Here is a 20,305-nt window from a genome sequence, read left to right as displayed (position 1 = left end):
TACTTTCCATCAGTGGTTGTTGGTTAAGCCTAAGGATGTGGAACTAATCCAACAGAGATCTGACTTGTACCTCCCTACAGTAGGGATACCAAATTCATGGGACACATGATTGTCCTTCAGCCATCTGAGTCCAAAACAGACACCATTTTGTCACACTTCACACTGTTTTTTACCCAGTGCAATCATAAAGTTAGAGTAGAAATAAAGACCCATTAAGAGAAAACTTCTGGCTAAGAGAATACAATCTCTGGCTTGTATTAGGCCTAACATTCCAGCTGTGATAGTAAATCACTTGACCAAGGGACCACCCATAGGGTACCAGGTTCACCTTAAGCCATGCTTAGGAGATGGGTAGAATAATTCATCCTTTAATGGGATGGTGTACTTTTTCTCCCCAGAATCCCCACTCCCTAGTACCATGGCTTATTGAATCAATGCTACAAACTGTACATCTGTCTGCTTTTAAAAACTATTCAAAAAAAAAAAAGTAACTTCTCCTTTTTATCATTTTTCTCTTTTCTCGTCATACTTTCCCCAACACTTTGGGGTTTGCCAGTGTTCTGGGCCCCCTTCCCTGCCATGTGACTACTTATCTGTCATGTGTCCGACCTCCATGCCAGCTTAAATGGAATGGCTTTCCTTCCTTTTCTCCTCCAAGCAGCTGCTGTGACTTATAGCTTGTCAGCTTTGGGATTTTTCTTTAAGACGCTAATAAAATGGCCTTTCAGTTTTTCCTTGAGTCCATCCTTAAGTTCTTTTATTAAGGAGACTAAAAACCCCAAGAGGGGACCCCAATTTCCCCCATGGTATCAGCAACTCCTATCCTAGTCAGTGTATTATCCAGCTGGAACTGACCTCCCAGGAGAAATCTCGCTAGTTCTTGAGGTGCTTGGCTAAAAGGCTCTGTCTCCTTTATAAATGTAGCATGTCCTTGGCCAGAGTAACTTTAAGGGTCAGCTCCTCAAACATCTAACTCTTTCCAAGGGAGTAGCAGTCAGAAAAGCCAGAGGATGCCTGGCACGTCTGGAATCTGCAAGGTAGGCACTGCTGCAAATTCCAAACGTTCCCACTTCAGTTTTTAAAAAAAAAAATGTTTTGGAATCATGCTCATGTCTTTCTCCATTTTGAACTCCGTTTCTGCTCCCAAGAGACACACCCCCGAGCTGGCCCGATGGGGAGTGTGTCGTCCTCACCTGGATGATGTTTTCCTGCATATCCAGGATGATCAAATTAGCTTCGGTAGCCAGGTTGCCACTGATCAAGGCTTCTTGATCTAACTCTGCCTTTGTTCTAAGAGACAAAAAGCACGTCACCAATTAAAGCACAATGTGGCTTGGCCCGGTGCCGGAGATGACAACCAACAGGTCCTGAAGGATTCTTTACAACAGTCCACCATCAAGTCACACAAAGCGGCCGCCTCAACATATCCAAGCACTGCAGGTGTTTCCCGAGATTCGTGTCTGGTTGGGAAGATGGTCTAGTGAAGTCCCCAGGCCACCCATAGCCCCATGCTTATTAATAATGATGGCAATTATAAAAAAAAATGACAAAATGGGTCGAGAAGTTAATTATTGGTTACTACTAACAATTAGGTGAGCCTATCAGATGGCTGCTTAAAGCCTCAGGGCCTCGCATGAGCACTCTCTAGATCTGAATGGGTGGTTGTGGGATGCGGGGGGGGGGGGNGGGGGAGAGCCACAGCAGGGTAGAGAGACAGGATGTGACTTGAGGGAGAATCAGCTCTTTACTACTCAAATTCGTCCTGAGAAGGAGGGAAGGTGGCTTCCCTAAGAGTGAGAATGCCGCCTGCCTTCCTTCTCCAGTGGGAAGCAAGGCTCACATCCCATGGGGCGGGGCACCAAACATTCTGCTGGAGGTTACTGGACTGGATGCTACCTGGCAGGAAACAGAAGTTACTAAGAGATTTAATTTTAAAGAGCTGGTGCCCTCTGTGTACTGGCCCATCCATCCCCCATAAAACAAGTGAAGCTGGAAAGGGAGGACGTGCTTTCCTTTCCCACAGTTTTGCCTTCATCGGTTCAGTTACCCATAGTTAGCGAGAGTCCGAAATCATTTGGGGAGAAGTTGAAGAACAGATTCCAGAATAAGCAAGGTGTTGTCCCTACACTGCATTGGCTCTGAGTGGCAAGCTGCCATAGTTCATCCTATCAGGTGATGGATTATCGCTTTGCCCAGCATACCCATGCTGTAATGCCACATACATGTTATTTACTGAGTTGCCGTCTTAGTTACCAGATTGATTGACACATTTCATAGAAATGTAGACAAGGCTTTGGAACCATTCACGGCTTTGGGTATCTGGAGTGCATTGCCTGTAGATGGAAGGGTATTACTATAATTTATTTTTAAATTAAATATAAATTTTAATTTAGTTTTAAGGAGAGGTATCAAAAACCTGAGTTTCCCAATATGTCCCAGTGGCTAAGATGTTACTACAGATGCTGGGGTATTGCTCTATCAGTTCAAATGTCTTAGGCCAGGATTATCCACATAGCTCTTCTCCCTTTCCTTATCCAGGAACAGTTGTGTATACAACACTGGGTGCTCAGAAAGGTTTTTTTTTTTTTAACTGATTTCACACTTAGGATAGATTCTTCAGTCCTAATTGTTTGACAACCCTTCCCCTCATTCTCCAAATGACAATCTATATATAAGAAAATATATGTTTCTTTTTTGTAATTAATTTACTGGTATGTTTAAATTTACAGCAATAGGGCCAGACATGGGCAGGTGGATCTCTATGTGTTTGAGGCCAGCCTGGTTTACATAGTAAGTTCTGGAGCCAGCCAAGACTACCTAATGAAATCCTGTCTCAAAACAACAGCCAACTCCCTCACCAAACAAACAAACACACAAAAAACAAGCAAACAAACAAACAAAAAACCAAAAAAAAAACCAACCCCCCAAAACCAAAAAAAAAAACCCAATCAACTAATCACACTTTGACCAGTACTCTCCAGTAGCAATGTACTAGGGACCATGTGTATTATTTTACATATTATGATACACACACACACACACACACACACACACACACACACAAAGAAAAAGATAAATTGAGGGCATTACTTTTCCTTTTCTTTCCTTTTTCTTTGAAAGGTTTCACTGTGGCTATCCTGGAACTCCAGGCTTACCATGTAGACCAGGCTGGCCTCAAACTCACAGAGATCTCCCTACCTCTGCCTCCTGGGTACCAGAATGAAGGGCATGGGCCAGCACTCCAAGCCAGCATTAATTTTTTACCACATTTTATTTAGCCCAATACACCCCAAATACTGTTAATAAGTAACAAATATAAAAATAAATGCTGAAATGTGCAATCTTGCATGCAGTTTTATTTATTCTACATTGAAAATAGGAAACGGCCACACCCCAGGCTTCGGAATCGCATGTGGTTAGGGGCTCCTGTAATGGACAGAACAGAGAGTCCTAACCTGCTGTTGGAATTGTGATAAAATGCATGTAACATAGAACTTACCACCTTCGTCACTTTAATTGTATAGCTCAGTAGCATTAAGTAATTCACACCGTCATGCACTATTGTCATCACTCCTGGGAGGTCTACCAGTGTGGCTCAGACTTGCCTGCACAGTCTAATCACCCTAAAGTTTGACTAACCTAGAACTTCTGAACAAACTGGCAGAGGGTAGGTACCTTTGGGCACTTTGACGCTGGGTGTGGTGGGTACACCATCAATCTCAGGACTCAGGAGGCAGAGGCAGGTGGACCTTGTGAGATCGAATGCTGCCTTGTCTACATAGAGAGGCCCTGGGTGGGTGGGGGTGGGAGGTGGAGCAACACAGACACGGACTTTGGAAGTTCCCACGGGGGATTTGAATGTGTAGTCCAGGTTAAGAACTACTGCTCTAAAAGAAACAAGAGTCAGACTAATTAAAATTAAAATAAACATAAGAGAAAATGACAGAAGCTGTCATCTAAAAATTATAACATTTCCAAGTAGCTCTAACTTGCGCGGTTTTAATTGCCACCCGGCTGCAGGACTGAGGGGTCATCAGTCATTCTGATGATGAGCAGCCCACCAGAGTCGGAGCTGCTGAGAACTGGCAGGACCTGCACGGTCACAGTGAAGACTGCTGATGTCAGCAAATGGGAAAGGCTTCCCAGGGCAATTCACAGAGCCCAGCCAAACACGCCTTGCCACACTGCCTCAGTCTTGTGCAGCAAATGGCCTGGTTAGCACCTAAGCGGTGCTGGGCCTCCTGCACCCAGCTTTTTGTGTTACACACTGTCTTCACCGGCTGTCTCCCATACTGAGTGAGAGCATCAGGCAAGGAGAGAGAAAAAGAGAGCAGGGCCAAGTGCCTAGCTGTGTAACTTCAAATCCGTATTTCCTCCCTGAAACCGGGTGCAAAAATGTACTGACAGAGTCAAAGTTCTTCAACACCAGCTAGGAAGATCAGAGCGAGCCAGTCTTCTAAGCAAAGGGGCATTATTAGTAAGACCAACAACTGGGGCTCCCGTGTGACACCCAAGTGACCAATGTGATTCTCCATGTATCTTTCGACCGGCCAGCTATGGACGTCTCCTCTCCAAGCCACAGAGGAGCACATCCTTGCTTAGTGGCAAAGCCATCACCATGTAATTGGCATCGGATACACCCGCTGGCACAGGGAGCGTCCTTCATTGTTAAGAAGCTATGGGCTACCAGATTATTTGGCATACTTTTCAAAAATAATTATTAAACTGTTTCTAGAAAAACAGGTGATATTTTAGAGAAATTCTGAGCCCCTCCCCAAGAGTCCTATAGATTGACTAGGATGTGTTATTCTACAGTAATGGTGAAGACATTAACATTTATTTACTATAACACTGTTATCTTCTCATCCCTCCCTTGATGACCACTTCATACACAATGAAGCTGTACTATCTATGTTTTGTTGTATATGTGGGGTCTTGAACCATTCAGTGTTTTGCTCAGTGAATCTGGGATTCATAAGGGCACCTATGGCTTAGAGGCAGAGAAGACATACATTATTTATCCCCACACATTTTGCTTTAGTGCTCATATGTCTAAATTGTTATATATGGCGCTCTCTCTCTCTCTCTCTCTCTCTCTCTCTCTCTCTCTCTCTCTCTCTCTCCCTCCCTCCCCCCTTTGATATACCATCTACATATACACATCTGCTGGCTGGTTTCTGTCAACTTGACACAAACCTAGGCATATCTGGGAGGAGGGAATCTCAAAATTGAGGCACTGCCTCTATCATCTTGCCTATAGGCAAGTCTGTGGAGGAGGCATGCTCTTGATTGACAGTTGATGTGGGAGGGCCCAGCTCACCATGGGGCTGCCACCCCACCCCTGGGCAGGCAGTCTGAGTTATATAAGAAAATAGGCTAGCAAGTCATGAAGAGCAAACCCATAAGCAGTGGTTTTTCATGTTCCCTGCTTTAGTTTCTGCCTCCAGGTTCCTGCCCTGATTTTCTTCTGTGATAGATTTTAAGTTATAGGATAAAAGAAACCCTGTCCCCCTCAAGTTGCTTTTGGTCATAGTGTTTTTATTAGAGCAGCTGAAAGAAAATTAAGATAACACACACACACACACACACACACACACACACACACAGTATATGTTGTAATCCAAGCAAGATTAGTTTTCACTTTTTTTTTTGCATTTTTTTCTGATTATAATAGATAAATGCAAATCCAATGTAGGAAACCCAAGAAGTATGAAAAAGAAAATATCAATCACTTACATTTTTAAAACCCAAAGATCATTATTAATGTTTTGGTAAATTTCTTTGTGGCCTTTTACAAATGCAGCTACTGTATGTAATTAGAGATTAAAGAGCATACTCTAAAACCAAGCATTTGTCCTGATCACTTAATGACCCCATAACACTCTAACAACCTGGTATTTTGTTATGTACTTCCAAATCAAATCAAATATATTCCAAAATCAAATATATTTTGATTTTTTTGAACAATAAAATGTAAAGCTGCTATAAATATCTCTGAATATCCATCTTCACATCCATTTTCATTATGGAAATACAGATGTGGAGTTGCAAGGCTGACACCAGGACCTGCTTTCTCTATTCTCTGCTCCTCACCAATTGCTTTCATCAACCGGGTTTTGGAAAGCAGGTTTCTTTAAATTCTAGATACATTGTTAAGAGCTGAAGTCAAGGCTTCTTATATCTCTGGGCATCCCTGGCAGCCGGAGCTGTACTTACACAGACAGTATGTTTCCTTCTCGTTCTACCCTCTGAAGGAAGGATACAGTTGTCCCAGTAACACAAGTAGCCTGGGAACAAGAGCTAAGACTGTGAGTGAACACAGTGCAGAGGGGGCGGCGGGGTGACTTACTTGTCCAACTTCTCATTAGCCTGCCGCCACTGTGTCTGCTCTTTCCTCCATCTCAGATTTTCATTTATGCCTGGAAACCGGTCAGTCCCTGGGAGTTAAGAAACACACGACAGGAATTTGATTAGCACGAAACCCTCTAAGATAACCAAAAGTCCAGTGCTCAGCTTAGCTGAGAAGCATCAGCACGGTCTCCTGTTCATCAGTTTGTGCTGCTCTGAGGAGACAGAGCCGCCGTGCCTGTGTCTGTGGTGAGCTGCCCTGGATGAATAGGAGGCAGCTCTGGAAGATGGTCTGCCTTCCACAGTTCTCCTGAGCAGGGGTTCCCACAAGGCCCCCTGACTTGCTAGAAGGAAGGTCAGTGTGTCAGGTGAAAGTCCTCCAGAGTCCATGTCCTCCTGTCACTGTTTTACTGGGCATATTAATCATATTTATCATATTAAAGCAATGAGTGCAGGTGTTTGGGTCATGGGAACCCTAGGACGATGCTACTCTGACATGCTTTTTGGGAGATTGCTCTATGCAGTAGCATCTTGAATGATTCAGGGATATGATCATGGGCTGCAGAGCCCTCCAGTTTGTTGATCATGTCCCCTAGAAGGGTTTGAAACAAGGAAGACAGCGCTTCTTCCCTAATCCATGAACCGCTTTCTTAGATGTGGCCTTTATTTGCTGTTAAATCTTAATTAAAACACAGCATTTGGGGATACTTTCAGGGTGACTCTTTCCCTCAGAAGTGGGGAACAAACACTCTACAAGACAAACACAGGGTCCCAGAACTTGCTGTCTCAGGGAGTGACATCCAAGAGTGAAGAGCTGTGTAGCAGATGGGAGGACTACCGCACACCTGGAATGCGACGGCGCATCATCTCCCCACGGGCCCCTTCCCCGCGGAGCAGGGCCTCTTCCAGCTTGGCCTTGACATCTCTTGACTTCTGCAGGACCTGGTTACTGACTTTGTCAGAACTCTGCTTTCCCTGGAAGGACAGAGGTAGAAACACATTTGGTTTCGTGGGATCTCTGCGGAGGGAGAGATTTGTCAAAAGAGAACAGGGCCATGGTGCAGACCCCCACTTTTCTGGGGGCTCCTATGTATAAAGCTTTATTGGCAGGAGTGGGCCTACTGCAATAGGCAGATATTCTTTCCACAGGGAACAGTCACATCTGTAGATGCAAACAGGCTGTGGGTTGTAATACAGTGTAGGAAGGATGAACTATGCTGCTGTTGCCCAAAGGGAAGAGAGTAAGAAGACAGGATTGAAACAGCTAAGACAACCCCCCCCCCCACTTGCCTTGTATTCAAAACAGGAGACACAGATGAACAGCAGGTCTAGAATCCTGTTGAGCTGCATGGAAGGCAGGTCAGCGATCCACTTCCTAATGAGGCTCTGATCAGCATTTTTCATAATCCATAGGAAGCAAACCATGAGGTGGCGGGTGGTGTCTGCGTTCAGCATGTTGTACTGCTTATAGGGCTGGAAGGGGGCAAAATGGGGGGGGGGAGGGAGGGAAGAAGTCAGGCCACAGGAAAACTTACAAGTGTAAGATGAGAACCCCTCAGAACACTGTGCCTACTTCCAGCACATGGCTGGGTATCTGCTTCCAGTACCCCTGTCTTCCCCAGGCTAGAGAATGTGTGCTCGGAGCAGGGCTGCACAGGAGAGGCACACTGGGGCAGAGTGGGGTTAAGCTATGAACCGCTGAACTGAGCACAGTCTGGTGCCCTGCCCTGGATCTTGATGTTGCTCTTAAATATCAGTGATGCAGAGGGGCTTTCTTGTTGCTAAGATCTCCAAGGACTTCTTCTTCAAGATGGCCAGTGGAGGACTGGACTTAGGGACGAGAACTAGCCTGACCAGGTACCATAAAATAATCCAACAGTTCATAGTTCAGTTTCACATCAAGAGCACGAACTGGTTAGCACATGGGTCAAGTCTTTGCAAAGCCATCTGCAACGGGACCTACACTAAGATCCACTGGTGTGGGGGTGAGTCCCCAGGCCATGTGCTGTAATAGCCTTGGTGAGTGTTCACTACAGAGTGCTACTAAGCACACTTGCTACAACTCATAACACCAGGACAGATAACAATGTGTAGCTGACCCCTTGCTTCATGTGGTGCACCTAATATCGGGTGGACTGTGCAAATAACATTGCAATGAGGAATTCGTGAACTGTGTGAAGAAAATCTTAGTCTTGGATGGAAGTGACAGAGGGCAAACTTGCTTTCATTTAAGCTACTCTGAGTATGACCCTGTACTGGGTAGTTTTGTGTCAACTTGACACAGCTGGAGTTATCACAGAGAAAGGAGCTTTAGTTGAGAAAATGCCTACATGAGATCCAGCTGTAAGGTATTTTCTCAATTAATGACCAAGGGGGAAGGGCCCCTTGTGGGTGGGACCATCTCTGGGATGGTAGTCTTGGATTCTATAAGAGAGCAGGCTGAGCAAGCCAGGGGAAGCAAGCCAGTAAAGAACATCCCTCCATGGCCTCTGCATCAGCTCCTGATTTCTGACCTGCTTGAGTTCCAGTCCTGTATCCTTGGGTGATCTACAGCAGTATGGAAATGTAAGCCGAATAAACGCTTTCCTCCCCAACTGCTTCTTGGTCATGATGTTGTGCAGGAATAGAAACCCTGACTAAGACAGACCCTAAAGGGGACAGTCTTCCGCTAGAACTTCATAGAGAACACGTTCTAATAGGTGAACTCCGGCTTCTCTACTCCTTACAGGCAATTAATATAAAAGGCACACACTGCCCTGAGCAGGTAACTTTGGTAAGGTGGATCATTCAAAGGTAGAACGTGATCTAAGGCACTGTTTAGTGAGTAAAATCAGTGTTGCCAAGTCTCAGGTGTCCTGTTTCCCTGCTCTCCAACCCTCCTGGGCAAGGGTGAAAGGGGCAGAGACTGCGAAGTGCTAGAAGGAAGACATAAAAAGTCAGCTCGTAAAGAAATTGTGTCAAGACCCTGCCTTCTCAGAAGTAAACCAAGCAAGTTTGCTGCAGATTCAGACATTACGTTGAAACGCAAAACAAAATTGAGTGCCTAGGAGTTGCAAACCCTGGGTCGGGTCGCCTTAGGCTCATCCCTAGGATCACAAAATCAAGCCCCTCAAGCCAATGAAGACCAAAACAAGACAACACTGAGCTAGAAGATGAACTGCTGCTCGGACAAGAGACAAAGTGCATCGGCAAACAGGCGATTCCCACCTGCGTGCAGCAGAGGTACACCCACACTCCACAAAGATCATCCCCTCTGTCAGGGGACAAATCTCCTTCGACTCCCTGGGGACCTAGCAAGGCTGACTTTTGTTCTGGAAGCTTCTGGGGCCTTAGTCATTTATTGGCGGCAAACAGTAATCCTAATAAACACACGGAGTAAGCCCCATCTACATCCAATGCAAGGATGGACACCTTGGTTTGCTCTTCTCTACAATCATTCCAGACTCCCCAGATTCAGCTTGACACCCTGGGACTAGCTAACCCTGTCATGTGCATCTCTTGCTGTTCCTGTAGCTTTCTGATCAGAGGGCTTCACTGATTCCTGTATTGTAGTGTTGAGGTAGAAAGCATGTCTGTTCTAAGCTGGGTTCTATCAGAAGTCAGGAGGAGGTGACATCAACAAGAGATACACTCAAGAAATGTCCACACATACCAAGGAAGACAGCATTGCTCCGCTGGTCTTCAAATTAAACTGATTCCCTGCTATGGCCAGGGCCACATTCTGGTTGATTCCATTGGCCACATCTTGTTCTTCATAAGAGCCACTGGCACGACTCCTTCCACTGCGAGCATCTGCCATTAAACATTCCCACGGGTGACGTCAAGCCAAAGACCACATTTCCCCGTCTTAACTCCCACAAGCGACAGACACATCTTACTGAAGTAAGCACGTAATTCAAAACGAGATATATATCTATATGAATTATTCATATATGGAAAAAGCAGGCAGGCTTAAAACAAACAAAATGTTGAGCATAAACTTTGGCTATGAACTATTTTTTCAGATGGTAAAAAAAATAAAAGCTTTTAAAGTTTTGTAATACTTTTTCTGGGTTATGATACTCTATTTTACTCTATTTTAAATAATGAGTCAATGAAATATAACTACAGAATAAGTACCCTGTAGAAATAATGTTATTATAATAAATCCTGTACTAAGTTACTAAGCTTCAAAAAACTAAGCAAATGCTAACTTATTATTATCATATACATACCTGTTTTTACTGAAAAGCCAAACTTGTCAAAGGTCACTTATGGTAATCTATGGGGCTGAAGTTGGAATTTTAGATATATCTTTAACATCTTTTTTATTTTTTATTTTATCTTTATTTTATTTATCTTTTTTATTTTTAAAAATAATTTCCATGTTTTGTTACATGTATGTCTGTATACCACTTTTATTCTTGATGCCCTAAGAGGCTAGAATGGGGCATTGGATCCCCTGGAACTAGAGTTACAGGCAGCTATAAGCTGCCACAAGGGTGCTGGGAGTTGATCCTGGGTCCTCTGGAAGAGCAGCCAGTCTCTTAAACATGGAACCATCTCTCCAATCTCTCCAGCCCCATGAGATGTATCTTTAAAAAGAAAAATAAGCTTTTTTAAATTTTATTTTATGTGTACGTGTTAGTGCCTGCATATATCTGCATGTATGTATGTGTACCTTGTGCATTTGGTGAGGTCAGGAGAGGGCATCAGATCCTCTGGAACTGGAGTTACAGGCAGTTGTGAGGTACAGGGAACCAAACCCAGATCCTTTGGAAGAGCATCAAGTATGCTTAAGTTCTGCGTCATTGACTAGACCTTGAGAAGTCTTTTTAGATATTTATTCTTATTCTATGTGTATGAGTGTTTGCCCTGCATGTGTGCATGCTCACTGTAGAGGACAAAAGAGTGTCAGATCCTGTGGAACTGGAGTTACAGACAGTTGTAGGCTACCTTGTGGGTGCCAGGAACAGAGTCTGGGTCCTCTGCAAGAGAAGCAAGTGCTCTTAACCTCTGAGCTTTCTCCTTGCTGATTTATAGGAGGGGTTTTTGTTGCTGTCAGTTTTTAAGGAGAGAAATAACTACTTCCATAGGCGTGCTTGCTTTTCATGCTATGATGTGCATGAATTAGATGGTCTAGGTGATTGGTCTCTTTTGTGTATCTGTTTGTATATGAAGGGTGTGAGACTATGTGTGTGCATTTGGAGGGAAGGAGAGGACCTTGGGTTTTGTTCCTCCGGCATCGCCACCTTTGTCTTTCCTGGCTGGCTGACTGGATTGTGTCCAGGGATCTTCCCATCTCACCCTCCCAGTGCTAGGAACACACGTGCATAGCCAAGTCAGAGGTTTTTTATGTGAGCTCTGAGAATCGAATGCTGATTCCTGTGGATGGTAAGCTCTTTACTAAGATATCTCCTGAACCCCAGTCTCATTATTGTGTGAACTAAATCATTGCTATTGTCATGATTTTACAAATGGTTTAGTCAAGCATGCCACTGTTCTAGGAGGAAGTGGCATGGTTCTCTAAGACTCGCTGGTTCATGGTTCAGATGGTTCACTAAGACTCATTGGTTCATGGTTCAGATGGCTCTCTAACTCATTGGTTCATGGCTCAGATGGCTCTCTAATGCACTGGTTCATGGCTCAGATGGCTCTCTAACTCATTGGTTCATGGTTCAGATGGTTCACTAAGACTCATTGGTTCATGGTTCAGATGGCTCTCTAACTCATTGGTTCATGGTTCAGATGGCTCTCTAACTCACTGGTTCATGGTTCAGATGGCTCTCTAACTCACTGGTTCATGGTTCAGATGGTTCTCTAACTCACTGGTGACGGTCTTGTAAGGATGGCTGGACTCAGGCATGCACGCTCCAGACTCTAGCTCATTCATCAGCAACCTCCAACATGGTAGCCTCTACAATCTGACAGATCAAGGACTGCTTGGAAGTGACCAGGATGCTGGGCTCCCACCTATACTCTCTGGTCCACACTATAATAGGAACATGAATCCAAGACGTGGGAATTTTTTTAAAATTTGTGTTTTTTTTTTTCCTTCTAATTGTACAATTGACCTCCTATTGCCAAAAGCAAACCGTTTTCTGCGGCAGCATAATTTCCTAATACCGAAAGACACCTTGGATTGTGTGTCAGTTGGTTGGTATAAGAGCAAAAATGTTGTTTGATTTCAACTACTCTAAGCCTCACAAAAGAGAATAAACAGGTTTACTTGAAAGCAACAGAATAGCGATCCCAAAGGAGAGAAGTTAGCTCTATTATAGTTCATCCTTTTGGTGCAGTGAATGACAATCATAAACTAGCAGATCAATGAATGAAGAACAAATAGTTTCTGACACACACACACACACACACACACACACACACATATATATATATATATATATACACACACACACACACACATACACACATATATAATTATGTGTCTTTAAAAACCTTTCTGGGTTAAAAAAAAAAAAAGCTTTAGTGACCACTGCTGTGAGGCTCTGCACAGCTGCCGAGAGCCCTTGCTTCCTGTGTGAAAGGCGTCTGGCAGGGGCCTCACTGTTCTAAGACAGGAGACAGATCCTTACCTGTAAAGTCATAGAGCTGTGGCAGAGCGTCCAGAATGATGCCGACCAACGGCAGGTAAAGGGCGGCGATTTTGACTTTCACTTCCGGTTTGAGACACCGTGGATCCAGGTCGTGAGAACTCAGAAGGCTGTGGATGGCACTCACGGCTTTTCTCTGTACTCTGCTAATTCTGTTGACAGAATAATAGAGAGAACCCAGGCTATGGTGAGGGAGACCCTGTGCTCTTAAACCAGAGTGCCCAAAGGATCCCGGACAATTCAGTGACCATGTGAAAAGCAAGCAAAACAAAGTAGAAGCCGGGCGTGGTGGTGCATGCCTTTAATCCCAGCACTCCGGAGGCAGAGGCAGGTGGATTTCTGAGTTCCAGGACTACCAGGGCTATACAGAGAAACCCTGTCTCGAAAAACAAAAAACAAAAAACAAAAAAAACAAAAACAAAAAAAAAAAACAAAACAAAAAAAAACCCAAAAAAACAAAAAACAGAGTAGAAGACGGACATCCGGTGTTCCGATCCTGGTCTATAGCTTGCTGTTTCCAGATTCATCATATTGTGTAAATACTTCATTCCTTTTGGATACTGAGTAATGTTCCATTGTGCACAGAAAATAATTTCACTTATCCATTCATCAATTGATGAATGTTTGGGTTGTTTCTATTTTAGGACTATCACAAACGACTAATGATGAAATGTGTGGTTTAAGTATGTATCTCTTGGGCATATACCTCAGTCAAACTTCTGGAATGGAACTCTATAGTTTTACCTCTAAAGAACCATGCTGCCCTCCTTCCAGCAGTGTCTGAGTGCTATATTATCTGCCTTTTCTTCTTTTTTGCAACCATCTCTTTTTCCTTTTTTTTTTTTTAAGTGCTGGGGATTGAACCCAGGACTTAGCACATGCTGGAGATCCATCACTGAGCCACACCCCCTGGACACCTTTTCGTGTGCTTATGACCACACATTCTTTGAAAAATGTCTATTTTAACCTTTTGCTCTTCAAAAAAAAAAAATAGGAGCTTGGCATGGCTCTAATTCCAGTACTCTAATTCCTATTTTTATTCAGCATGCCTCTAATTCCAATACTTGGGGGGCAGAGACAGGCAGATCTCTGTAAGTTTGAGGCCAGTCTAGTTTACATAGTGAAGCCCGGAACAGCTAAAGCTATACAGCAATATCCCGGCAGTGATTTTAGAAGGATCACAACCAGACGCCAGGGACGTCTCCAACTGGGACAAAAATAGAAAATTTAAAACCACTGCTACTGTGAATATAAAAGATAGTTTCAGAAATTACTTAAAGCCATGCTATTTATTAAAAACAAGTAAAAAAGTAAAAATGGGGGTATTTATATTGGAAGGCAAATCCTTCTGTGTTCAAATTTTCTTCTTTCAGGACCTTATCAGCATATGTCCTAGGGTACTTTTTGATGCTGAGAAAATAAGTTAGTTATAGGACAGAATATTCTGAGAAAACTGGAATTTAGTTAGAGCAGAGAGAAGATGATAGAATACAAGCCATGAGCCAACAAATAAGTCCAGGCACTGCCATACACTCAGCTACTCAGGGACAGACACAGTGAAAAGATCTACGAGATCCATGCCTATGGCATCCGTCTTTGCCTGGGAAGGCTTGCCCATAAGAAGCATAATCTAGACACAGGACAGCTGCCTTCTTCACTGTCACTTCCTTTGCCAGCCTTGGACAGTGGCGTGCTAGTATTTCCTCTCTGCACTCACTTTGTCAGAGGTGTCCTTGTTAGAACTGAAGGTAGAGCTTAGTAGAGGAGCGCATGCTTAGTGTGTACAAAGCCCTGGGTTCCACCTCAGCAGTCTCCCCTGCAAAATGGGTTTGCCTTTAGGGAATCCACTCTGCAAAGCAGTCTCTGAAAATTATGCTCAAACAAGGGACTTCTGAGGCAGGTATGGTGGTGGCGCACACCTTTAATCCCAGCACTTGGAAGGCAGAAGTAGGTGGATTTCTGAGTTTAAGGCAAGCCTGTCTACAGAGTGAGTCCTAGGACAGCCAGAACTGCACAGAGAAACTGTCACGAAAATAAAAAACAAACAACCATAGACATTTGGGGCTGGGGATGTGGCTCATTGGTACGGTACTGGCCTACGGTGCGAGAGGCTCTCAGTTCAACTGCCAGTGCTGTAAAAACAAGCCCATTTCATGGCTCCTCTAATCGCCTTGCCTCTCTATACTCCACGGGTACCACTCTCTCAAGACATGAGCGCTTCTCCTTAGAACTGGTAAGTGGTCAAGTTCTGAGGTCTTGCCATACACATAAGAAGTTGAACTGGAAACCCCGTCAACCCTTTTCCCATCAGGTTCCATTTCAGGCGTCAGATACTCACCCGTCCCCTTCGGCATCCAGGGCAACAGCCAGCTCTGTGAAGAGGAGCCCTGTGAGGAAGTGCTGCTGCCGGTACTCTGGGGTCAGATCGAACATACTGGCAATCTTTTGGTCCTGGAAACTGGAGCAGGAGCTCGAGTTCTACAGAAATACAAATGGCAGCTTTATGAGTATGAAGAGCTGGAATTACAACAGTGCTGGCTTGCATTTACGGAGCTCTGGCCGGACAGCGCACGCACTGACTGGCCAACAAATGAACATGGATATGAAAACTAGGCTAGGGGGGTCTAGCTTAGTGGTGGGACATGTGCCAAACATCACCAGGTCCCCAGAACAGCAAAACAGGGGAAAAACAGAAAAAAAGAAAACTAGCTAATCCCCTCCTTGCCTGTCTGATATCAAAAGTTGCAGTTGAACGGCCCAGGATCCATGTGGACAGAGGAATAAGGAGTGTACCCAGCCCCGCCCTGTGGTCTGTCTCCCCAGAACCCTTTCTGAAGGTCGCCTGAGCGCAGTGTCTGGATGTTTCTGGCCTGGAACCAGAAGTGGTGTCTGCCACGGAAATGCCAGAGTTGGCAGTCCTAGGCTATTCCTGTCCTGTGTTCTTGCTCTAGGAGTATGTCACCGTTCACCAGGAACAGCAGAAGTAAGTGTCCCTGCAAATCCTGGAGCTTTGCTGAGTAGGGGCCCTGGGTCTGTCAACTCCTTGGGGCAGCCAGAAGAGGAGCATGGGGAGAGGACCCAGGGCAAGGTCAGCATGGGGGAAGTTATAGGACTCAGCCCACAGAACAGACTACAGCACACAATGATAAGTACATTTGGAATTGGTCCTTGTAAGTCTCGTGTGTCCCAGATCACATTATAATGGTCACAGGGCTAACTTCAGGTATATTGTCTGGCACAAATAGCTACTACTATGACTTATTATTATTATTATTATTATTTTTAAATGAGGCTTCACTATAATGCTCAGGCTGATCTGGAACTAACTCCTGGGCCCATGTGATTCCCCACCCCCATCCTCTTAGTCCTGGAACTTCAGGCGCTTATCACACTGCCAAGCCGTTCCCTCTGTACTAGTACCAAGGATATGCAGCAGAATAGAATCTAATACCATCCTGAGATATCTTGCCTACTGCTCTGAACATCTGCCTTGTTTCCCACATCTGGATTAGGGCTGTAAAATGACATTGTCCTTAAGGGTTTTCTAGAGGACACTAATTCCTTGAGAAACCTCTGGTGCTGACTCAGTAAGGATATTTCCACAGTCAAATCCTGTTGGGAATCATTGCTTCTCATGCCCCTCCAACTCCTGCACCTCTTCTTTGCAAGCTGTCTGACAAAGACACTAGGCTAACACAGTGCTTCCAAATCTCGCTTGACTTTGGAACCCTGTATTTGCGAAGATATTAAACCTGTATTTGCACACTATATTGTACAATAATTGGTTAATGTCGACAACGGAGGACTTGAGAGTTACCTGAGTTTCTTCATTTTCCTAGGCTTACAGATTTCTTACATAGTTAGCCTCATTAGGGACCCTTGAGCCAAATTACTTGATTTGTAAATGGTCAATTTAGATGCTACAGCTTCAGGGAACCCTATAGCTCATATCTGGACCAACTGATCTGGTTGAGTAGTGCGATTTTCCTCTAATTAGTAAGATAGGAGATGCACGATTGAACTAAGCTAGTTGACGAAGCAGCTCGCCCCTTTCCTGTAGTTAGCAGACTACCTGGGAGGATATGGAGGGGCAGGGAGATGCTGGTGCGGTGTCGGTATTCATGAAGAGGAGGTTCAAGTTGAGGTAGTGCTCATGGCTGCAGAGGATCCTCAGGAACTCCAGCCGCATGGAGATGAGCGTTGGAAGGATATTCAGCTTGGCTGACAGCTGGAGGGAAAGAGGCAGAGCAAAGAATGTTTAGTGTAGGATAATGGGAGCTGAGATCAACAGACACTGACACATTCTTCCTCTGCACAGACAGACATTCGTTGGAGGAAAGATTAACCTGAGAGAGCAACAAATGCCCTTTCAGGAGCTCCAGCTGACTTTAATTTACTACTGTTCTTAACAGTGGGCCCGAAACGGAAACTCTTGCTCCAACCTTACGGTGGCTAATCAACGCTACAGCCAACCTATGCAGAAAATAAGCTTGAGATACCAGCTTCGGCATAGCACAACGGAACACATTTTCTGCAAATTCAACTGTGTCTAAGAGGCGAAACAACAAACTGCCACCAAGAAGTGACAAACTGACAGTGGAAGACAGCGTTGCGCATGACGGGAGGCTGTGTGCTGTGGGTGGCCTTACTTTTGTTTTGGAAGAAAAGTGGCCCCACCCTGCACAGTCACCCATGCCCTTCTGCTCTGGGATCACCTTTCCCCATGTCCATTCTGGAGCTTTGAAAACAGATGGACTTGTATGTGATAGGCACACAGTGCTCTGGAGCCCAGCAGTTCTGAAGTTCTAGCTGTTGTTCACCCTGACGGGCTCTGCCACAGGGCAGGCAGGTGGACGTGGAGGATGGGAATGCCTCCCTAGGAGTCTCTTCTTACCCAGCGCATCCTTTGGGAAACTCAGGAGTCTATTTGCCTTGGAGAAGGGTGTTATATAAATAAGCCAGGGACCACCTCTGTGTTAGCTCTAAATCGTGTGCTTCCTTACTACTGACACGTCTACCATACCAGCACACACCAAAACTGAAATTCTACACATTCCATTATTTGAAAATCAGCCCCCTAAAAGGTTTTTTGAGCACTTAAGGGAATTTCCAATACATAAGAAGTAATTCCCTCTGATGATTTGAGAGAGTCTGAGAAACAGAATAAAGTAATACCAAGCTTGGTAGTTTAGGATTCCCTTTTATGAAAGTGTGTTGACAGATATGTGCTGTATTTGTGTTTTGAAGATGGTAGCATGTGAAACACAACACATTTTAATGTTAACTCTGATTTCCCAAGTCCTGAGTGGATTTAGACAGCGAGTATTTCATATTTTCTTAAAAGAATTTTCAATGCATCAATGTTTATGATATATACTAATATTGCTTACCAAAATCTCCATATAATTTAAAGGGTTTGTATTAAAATCAGTTATCTTTTCTTGACTATTCCAAAAATTTGTCAGTTTGGATTAATCTTCAAATTTTTAGGGCATGGAAGTTTATGAATAGACTCGCTAAGAAACTTTCTAAACAGATAATTTTGTTAAACTAGGACAGAAATGTTAACTTCAGATATTTGAAAAAAATACACTAAGTGAATACAAAGTATTATAGGTCAAATAATATGAATAAATATTAATAATAGATCCATCCATTTTAAAACTATCTTTTTCCAGCTAAAATAGTCTCAGATCTATTTTTAATAGCTATTAACAATATTAAGTTTAAAATATGGAGCTTCTAGCTGGGTGGTGGTGGCGCACACCTTTAATCCCAGCACTTGGGAGGCAGAGGCAAGTGGATTTCTGAGTTCGAGGCCGACCTGGTCTACAAAGTGAGTTCCAGGACAGCCAGGGCTACACAGAGAAACCCTGTCTCGAAAAAATACAAAACAAAATAAAACAAAAGAAAACAAAAAACCATATGGAGCTTCTGACAGAACAGATACCTCTATATGTGAATTTACTACTGTGGGCATTAAGCCTTATTTGAATATAGGCTAACTCATTCCATAATTCTTGTGGAAGTAGGTCCACCCCACCCCATTTTAAAAATTTGGATGTTTTCTTTATTTACATTTCAAATGTTATCCCCTTTCCCAGTTTCCCCCCTCCTGGAAACCCCCTATTCCACCCCCTGTTCCTGCTTCTATGAGGGTGCTCCTCCACCCACCCACCCACCCNCTCCTGCCTCTCTGCCCTTGATTCCCCTGCACTGGGATCTATCAAGCCTTCATAGGACCAAGGACCTTTCCTCCTATTGATACCTGACAAGGCCATCCTCTGCTACATGTGCAGCTGAAACCATGTTTAAAACTAATTTTTGAAAGCATTAACCCTTTTTATTTTGTAATTATAAAATAATGCATTTGTGTATTGGAAGAAGTCACAAAATAGTACATAAAAATTCAAAATATTTTAACTCTACAAATGAGAAATCTGCAAATTAAGAAATTATTAATATAGCTCTAAAATATGCCTTACTTATAACCTCAAATATACATTAGCTGTTTGATATATAATTTAATACTTAAAAGCACTGTAGCTAAATTATTTAATAATATTGCTAGAATGCTCTGTCTCTAGTATCACATAATACACTCTACAATTTTTAGTTAAGAAGAAATCACTTGATAGGGATCGTCTGTCTTTTTTTAAGAAAAGGTTGCACTATGTAGCTTTGGCTGACCAGAAAGTCTATATAGACCAGGCTGGCCTTGAACTCACAGACATCCACATACTTCTGTCTCCATGAATGCTGGGATTAAAGTTAGCCACTTTATGGCTTTAATCAAAATTTATGGTTACCTAATTACGAATTGTTAACTGTTTTAAGTTGCATAAGCACCAGCAGTATCTGCTAAGAGCTCGCTGTGCAGTTCTGTGCAGTAGTTGTCCCAAGCAGGAATCTGACAGACCTGTGCAGCTGCATCTCACGCTTCCTATGTGACACTGAGCACCAGTAATGGGTTCACAAAGCCAAGGGTCTTCTCGTATTCCCTTTTAAAGAGCAGCTCAATGGGTTGTGGAGATGACTCAGTTGTTAAAAACCTAGGCTTACAACCCAAATGTCAAGAGCAGCTCAAACCCAAACAGATTTCCAGACTTTAGTTTCCACTTTGCAGAGCTCATGAGCCCTCGATGCACAGCTGTGTCCTACTGAGAAGGTAGAGCCTACAGCCCCTCCAGCTCTCTAACCCAGATTCCTACTGTGCCTGCAGAGCAACCTCACCAGTTACCCACTACACAGACAGACAGACAGACAGGCGCGCGCGCGCGCNCACACACACACACACACACACACACACACACACACACACACACACACACACACAGGAGAGCGAGCCTGAGCTTTGGCCACTCCTG

The 20,305-nt window shown here is 44.0% G+C and overlaps 1 protein-coding gene and 1 non-coding gene across 3 annotated transcripts in view; one reads left to right on the top strand and one right to left on the bottom strand.

The window, feature by feature from the left end:
- The window catches only part of Dock8 (dedicator of cytokinesis 8), a 203,482-nt gene that overhangs the window by 31,346 nt on the left and 151,831 nt on the right, over nt 1-20,305 (bottom strand). For both annotated transcript variants that reach the window (XM_021221815.2, XM_029531370.1), the window contains exons 27-34: nt 17,011-17,166; nt 15,277-15,416; nt 12,921-13,090; nt 10,001-10,140; nt 7,639-7,821; nt 7,194-7,323; nt 6,350-6,437; nt 1,194-1,290 (exon numbers count right to left, since the gene is read on the bottom strand). In XM_021221815.2, coding sequence (XP_021077474.2) covers nt 1,194-1,290; nt 6,350-6,437; nt 7,194-7,323; nt 7,639-7,821; nt 10,001-10,140; nt 12,921-13,090; nt 15,277-15,416; nt 17,011-17,166 — 1,104 coding nt within the window. The remainder of the gene's footprint in view (nt 1-1,193; nt 1,291-6,349; nt 6,438-7,193; nt 7,324-7,638; nt 7,822-10,000; nt 10,141-12,920; nt 13,091-15,276; nt 15,417-17,010; nt 17,167-20,305) is intronic.
- Nucleotides 4,530-4,661, top strand: LOC115062888. The gene has a single exon (XR_003842796.1). It is a non-coding gene; the product is annotated as a small nucleolar RNA SNORA24 (small nucleolar RNA).

This window comes from Mus pahari, chromosome 1 (genome assembly GCF_900095145.1).
Source record: "Mus pahari chromosome 1, PAHARI_EIJ_v1.1, whole genome shotgun sequence".
NCBI lineage: Eukaryota > Metazoa > Chordata > Mammalia > Rodentia > Muridae > Mus > Mus pahari.
This window is presented reverse-complemented; position numbering and strand designations above follow the sequence as displayed.